The sequence below is a fragment of the Sardina pilchardus genome, chromosome 17, assembly GCF_963854185.1.
Source record: "Sardina pilchardus chromosome 17, fSarPil1.1, whole genome shotgun sequence".
Classification (NCBI taxonomy): Eukaryota; Metazoa; Chordata; class Actinopteri; order Clupeiformes; family Clupeidae; genus Sardina; species Sardina pilchardus.
The window spans coordinates 12,518,149-12,524,793 of record NC_085010.1 but is presented as its reverse complement, the minus strand read 5'-3'; the positions used below and the strand labels follow the sequence as shown (position 1 = coordinate 12,524,793).

The 6,645-nt window shown below is 45.4% G+C and overlaps 1 protein-coding gene across 2 annotated transcripts in view; it reads left to right on the top strand.

Moving 5' to 3' along the window:
• Positions 1-5,704, top strand: part of plxnb2a.1 (plexin b2a, tandem duplicate 1) — a 179,244-nt gene extending 173,540 nt beyond the window's left edge. For both annotated transcript variants that reach the window (XM_062518614.1, XM_062518613.1), the window contains exons 34-38: positions 1,199-1,346; positions 2,921-2,985; positions 3,129-3,204; positions 3,880-3,954; positions 5,247-5,704. In XM_062518614.1, the coding sequence (XP_062374598.1) occupies positions 1,199-1,346; positions 2,921-2,985; positions 3,129-3,204; positions 3,880-3,954; positions 5,247-5,351 (469 nt within the window). In that variant the 3' untranslated portion in view covers positions 5,352-5,704. The remainder of the gene's footprint in view (positions 1-1,198; positions 1,347-2,920; positions 2,986-3,128; positions 3,205-3,879; positions 3,955-5,246) is intronic.
• Positions 5,705-6,645: the final 941 nt, after the last annotated feature.

Genomic DNA, 6,645 nt, shown 5'->3' with positions numbered 1-6,645 from the left:
GTGTGTGTCTCTCTCTGTGTGTGTGTATGTGTTTCCCTGTGGGAGTAGGTGGTTTATATTATGATAATGTTGATATGAGGATTTTATTGTTAGTTTTACACACACTATTAGCGTAACTGTGTGTGTGTGTGTGTGTGTGTGTGTGTGTGTGTGTGTGTGTGTGTATGTGTGTGTGTGTGTGTGTGTGTGTGCGTATGTGCGTGCATGTGTGTGTGTGTGTAAGACAGAGAGAGAGGTTAGGTTATGTACCCCTCTGGCTCCTGTGTGTGAGAAGAATAAGAACAGACCTATCAGTGTGATGTGAGCCCTTTGTGTGTGTGTGTGTGTGTGTGTGTGTGTGTGTGTGTGTGTGTGTGTGTTAGCGTGTTTGGGTGTGTGTGTGCGCTCATATACTTCCTCTGCCTTGAGAAATGACATCTCTTTCTGGCCGTGCGAGACGCGAGCAGGCTCGTGATGAATGTTTGATAGTGTGTGTTAGTGCGTGGGTTGTGAAGACAGAGGGGACCCATCCGTCAGACACAGTGTGAGTGTGTTTCTGTGTGTGTGTGTGTGTGTGTGTGTGTGTGTGTGTGTGTGTGTGTGTGTGTGTGTGTGTGTCTGTGTGTGTCTGTGTGTGTGTGTGTGTGTGTGTGTGTGTGTGTGCGCTCGGGTGCTAGAGGGGACGGCACAGCACAGCACAGAGCTGCCAATCAACTTCCTTGAGTCAGTCACTTCTCACCCTCATAGTCATATTCAAATTCAGACTGAGTTTAGGGCCACTTAAAGGTGTGTAGCTGCAGATGGAGAGACATATCTGAAGCTGTGTAATAATGCTTGCACAGGTACACACGCACGCACGCACGCACGCACGCACGCACGCACGCACGCACACACACACACACACGCACACACACACACACACACACACACAATGATTATGAATATGTTCTCTCTCTGTGAGTGTGTGAGTTTTTGTTTTGAATAACCCTGAGTGTCCTGAATTTTTTTGTGTAACTTTGTTTATATTTACATTTCATGTTTTACTTTACATGATATTCCATTTGCCACTCTCTCTTTGTCCCCCAACTCCCTTTCACTCTGTGTCTCTCTGTCTCCCCCTCTGTCTCTATCTCTCTCTCTATCTATCTATCTATCTATCTATCCATCTCTCTCTATCTCTCTATCTCTCCTTCCGCTCCTTCACACTCTCCCGCTGCAGTCTGCCCCTGCGCTATTGGGTGAACATCCTGAAGAACCCCCATTTCATCTTCGACGTGCACATGTCGGAGGTGGTGGACGCCTCGCTGTCCGTTATCGCCCAGACCTTCATGGACGCCTGCACCAAGACGGAGCACAAACTCAGCAGGGTGAGCAACGCAGCAACGCAGAGCCTCATGGGATAACCCATAGGACAACCCCCCCCCCCCAACACACACACACACACACACACACACACACACACACACATCCCCAAAACGCCTGGAAATGTGGTAACACTAACCCGTTTTAGCCTCTTTTTAGTGGTGTGTGCGTGTGAGCTTGACAAAGCCTGAGAAAAAAGCCTTTGGCTAACCAGTCTTTTTAAAAAGAAAATAAACTGAGAACTAGTGTGAGTCAGCAAGTTGTTGAGACACCAGCACAACTGTGTGTGTGTGTGTGTGTGTGTGTGTGTGTTTTGAGGATTTTTTATCGATTTTATTCAGTGATTTTATTTTAGGGGAGGTTTGAGAGACAGTTGTTCTAGTATGCAAGATCGAAAGACAGGAACTTAAAAAAAAAAAAAAAAGCCCTTAATAAGGTTTTGGGAATACTCTGAGATTGCGGTCACTAGGGTCCCCCCTAGATTGCTAACATGACTTGGCAGTGGTGGTGTTGAGTCCACCATTGGAGAGTCTCTGGACGCAGGTGCTGTTGTGAATTGAAGAGACTTTAATCAGCAGAGGTGAGAATCAAGAGGCAGCGAATAGCCGTCGGCATTCTAAACAGAGAGAACACTCTGGGGAGACCCAAGGACCCGCTTAAAAAATGCAGAGAAGGATCATTAAAACGGGGTAGAGAAAACAGATTCAGACTGAGGAAAAAAAGGAGGAGCAGAACTTAGCCTAAGACAAGGAATTACCTACATCACCCTGAAGAACGGTGGAAAACTTTTAGAAAACACTTTTATCATCTACCTAGTCCCCCTTTGAGAGAGTTAGCGCCTTGGAATTAATTACTTAAATGCCAAGGTTGTTGCTGCTGCCTGGCAATACATGCATAGGGTTGACTGAGTGCTTCTTTTAGACTGTCGGTCAATGACTCAAAAAAAGACTTCAAACTACTCTGAACTCTTCTAGCCAAGATGGGGTCAATGCTGGTCAACAAATACCAAAACATGAATCGCAGACCAAACTGAAAACAGTAGACAGTAATAAGACAAAGCCAGAGACAGGTGGCTGAGAATGGACAGCAGTTGAGAACTGCACGGAGCCATGGAGACCACACTAACCGTCCGGTCAAGGAAAGTGGAGCCAATGGCGCCATCTGGTGGTAGTATTAGGGAAGCACCAGAACCTCAAAACAGTGATAGCACCCAGAAAGATTGTGGGATACCATCATTGGCCGGGTGTCCCAGATTCGTTAAGAAGCTCTTAAGTGCTAAGAACTTCCTAGGAGCGCTCTAAGAACGTTCTAAGAACGCTCCTAAGAAGTTCTTAGCACTTAAGAGCTTCTTAACGAATCTGGGAAACGCAGCCCTTGTGTGTGCACGTTTTTATTTATTAACATTTCAGGATGAGGTAGATGGTTTACAAGTTGCATTGAGGTCTTGTCTATAAATAATATGTTCATTGTTTGCACATTCTCTGTATTGGAGACCGTTATGGCTGGAAGCAAATTCCTTGTAAGGTGTGTAAAGTCCATCGTTCTGATGACCTCTATTATCTGTTTGTCATCTCCCCAGGAATCCCCAAGCAACAAATTACTCTATGCAAAGGAGATCTCCACATACAAGAAAATGGTGGATGAGTGAGTGATGGTTCAGTTCTTTTTAGTTTCTTTTCCCAGAGTTCCTGTACTTCAACGAAATCAGTTGCATCAGCAATCAGATGCACTCAGCATCTGAGTGTAACCTCGAGTGACCTTGGTGATATTTTTTTGTGTCCTTATAGTTATTACAAGGGCATCAGACAGATGGTACAAGTGAGTGACCAGGACATGAACACCCACCTTGCAGAAATATCACGGGTGAGTGTGTGTGCGTGTGCGTGTTTGAGGTGTGTGTGTGTGTGTGTGTGTGTGTGTGTGTGTGTGTGTGTGTGTGTGTGTGTGTGTGTGTGTGTGTGTGTGTGTGTGTGTGTGTGTCTGTGTCTGTGTCTGTGTCTGTGTCTGTGTCTGTGTCTGTGTCAGTGTGTGTGTGTGTGTGTGTGTGTGTGTGTGTGTGTGTGTGTGTGTGTGTGTGTCAGTGTGTGTGGGTGTGTGGGTGTGTGGGTGTGCGTCATGTCGCTATGCATGTGTTCACTGTTATTCCCTTTAATTGTTCTCCATGTGTGAGAGAAAGTGTAAACAACCGAGTAGGACATTAGGACTCCAGGACAACAGATTAATGTGAATGATGGGCAATATCCAAAGTGTTACTGGGGCTAATTTAATAGATGTAATAGATTAGCTTTAGCTAATCTGATAACTGGCAACATTAATAAGGCAGGACAATGCTGCCCCACTCCACATGATACCACAGGAACTTTGCATGTGGATATACTTTGCACTTTGCCTGTTATTTTGTTCAATTAGGGCCTTTTGAGGTGTGTGTGTGTGTGTGTGTGTGTGTGTGTGTGTGTGTGTGTGTGTGTGTGTGTGTGTGTGTGTGTGTGTGTGTCCTCATTGTCCTAAACTGCTCTATTTTCTCCTCGTGTTTGCCAGTCTCACACAGACAAACTGAACACCCAGGTGGCTCTGCATCAGCTTTACCAGTATGCCAGCAAATACTATGATGGGGTAGGTCTACTCCCTTCTCCCTTCTCTCTCTTGCTTCTCTTCTCTCTTCTCTCTCTTCTCTCTCTCTCTTTCTTTCTTATCAGTCTTGCTCTCCTTCTCTTCTCTTTCTCTCTCACTCTCTCATCTCTGTATCTCTCTCTCTCAAATTTAAATTCAAATTCAAATTCAAAGGAGCTTTATTGACATGAAGTGTTGCCAAAGCAGACATATGACAATGCAGATAAAACAAAGAGAAAACATAATGATGATAAGCTAGCACACCCTCTCTCTCTCTCTCTCTCTTCCTAGAGAGTAAATGATGGAGTTGGTCTATCCTTCTCTGTACTTTTTCTTGTTCTCTCTCTCTTCCCTCTCTCTTTCCCTTCGTTATTCCTCTCCGTCTCTCCCTCTATCCATCAGATCATTGCTTTTGAAGGTTGTTTTGTGGTATCTGGCCCAGGGGTGTTTACTTTTGACTGGTGGAGCACTGATTTTATAAACAACATTGTATACCTGAACCTCTTCTCTCTTTTCTCTCATTCCCCACTGCTTCTCTATCTCTCTCTTTTTCTCTCTGGCCTTCTTTCTTTCCTTCTCTCCCTCTCTTTATCTTCTCTCCCATCTCTCTCTCCGTCTCTCTCCCTCCTCTCCTCTGTATCTCTCTCACTCCTTTCCTCTCCCATCTTTTTCCATCTCTCTCACTCCTCTCCTCTCTCCATCTCTCTCCATCTGTCTCCCATCTCTCTCTCACTCCTCTCCTCTCCATCTCTCTCTCCATCTCTCTCTCACTCCTCTCCTCTCTCCATCTCTCTCTCCATCTGTCTCCCATCTCTCTCTCACTCCTCTCCTCTCCATCTCTCTCCCACTCCTCTCCTCTCTCCATCTCTCTTTCACTCCTCTCCTCTCTATCTCTCTCCCACTCCTCTCCTCTCTGTCTCTCTCTCTCTCCTCTCTCCATCTCTCTCCCACTCCTCTCCTCTCTCTGTCTATCTCTCTCTCTCTCTCCTCTTCTCTCTCCATCTCTCTCACTCCTCTCCTCTCTCCATCTCTCTCCCACTCCTCTCCTCTTTCTGTCCCTCTCTCTCTCTCCTCTCTTCTCCATCTCTCTCTCACTCCTCTCCTCTCTCCATCTCTCTCCCACTCCTCTCCTCTCTCTGTCCATGTCTCTCTCTCTCTCCTCTCCTCTCTCTCTCCATCTCTCTCTCACTCCTCTCCTCTCTCTCTCTCTCTCCTCTCCTCTCTCCCTCTCCTCTCCTCTCCTCTCTCTCCATCTCTCTCTCACTCCTCTCCTCTCTCCCTTGCTCCTCCTGTAGATCATCGCGTCCCTGGACGAGGACCCGGCGGCGCAGAGCAAGCAGCTGACCCTGCGTCTACAGCAGATCGCCGCCGCGCTGGAGAACAAGGTCACTGACCTCTAATGACCCGCTCCCAGGTCAGCGTCGGGGCCGTAACCAGGGACAACAGAGAGAGAAAGAGAGAGAGAGAGAGTGTGTAAGAGAAAGAGAACGAGAGCGAGAAAGAGAAAGAGGTCAAAAAAAGAAAGTGAACAAAGGAGAGAAAGATGAGAGGGGTGGATGTGTGTCCCTCCCTCTGCCCAAAGACATAGAGACTCCTTTGGGCTTTTGTGGGCAGAGAGATCTCCGTTGGATGAACAGCTTGGCATGGACGCTGTACTGTACACTTACAAAGAATGGACAGTAGAAAGGCATGAAGGACTCTTTCTCTCTCTCTGACCCTGGATTGCCCGCCATGGACCCCCCCTTCCACACACGCCCCTGGGGCCTCATTTATAAAACTTTCTTACGCACAGATTTGATCTAAGACTGTGCGTACGCTCAAATCCATGCCAACGCTCAGATTTATAAAGACCGTCTTTGACGTGGAAAAGTGCTTATCTCCACGTCAGGTTCCAACCTGACGTACGATCATTTCCGTGTGGTAGTGCCAGGGTACTGCAAGTAATCTGAGGTCCAAATGCGATGAATTCTCAAAATTCCAAGAAGACCAACGATCTCATGTAGTTCTCTACCATATGCATGATCAATATCAGCAGAAGTTGTAAGTAGTAAGTATAGAAGTTAAAGTTTTAACTAATTCTTAAAGGTTGGAAAAGGAAAGTGAAAAAATCCTATAATATTGTAGTGGAGGCTAAAAGTGGAGGCTAAAAGTAAGTAAACGCAGTTTATTCACCCCCAGCATTTCAAAAATAGAGTTTATCAACCTCTCCAAAGACGTATTCACCTATTTCAACTTTTAACATTGAAAAAGCACACTGTATTATCTGCATTCACAATATGAACACTCATCAACACTCTAAGAACCATTTAATCCACCAATCTTGAATTTCCCCTTGGTGATCAAAAAAGTATCTATCTATCTATCTATCTATCTATCTGTCTACCTATCTAGCCTATCTATCTATCTATCTATTTTATAAACACTTGAATTCTGAATGCGTTATGAAACGGCGCATTACCGCGATCACAGAATTCATGGGTTACCCACTTCTTATTTTACTACTACACCCGTGCCATGCCTAGGCTATATCTTATCTATTTCATAGCATTCAAAAAAGCAGGCAGGCCATAGAGTCATCTATATATTTAATGTTCCCATCGATATTGACCATAAAGTGTCCATTTACGCTTGTTTAGAAGAGGGAAATATGACTTGCGTTCATGATATTCCAAGCTCCACAACAGAAAGATAATA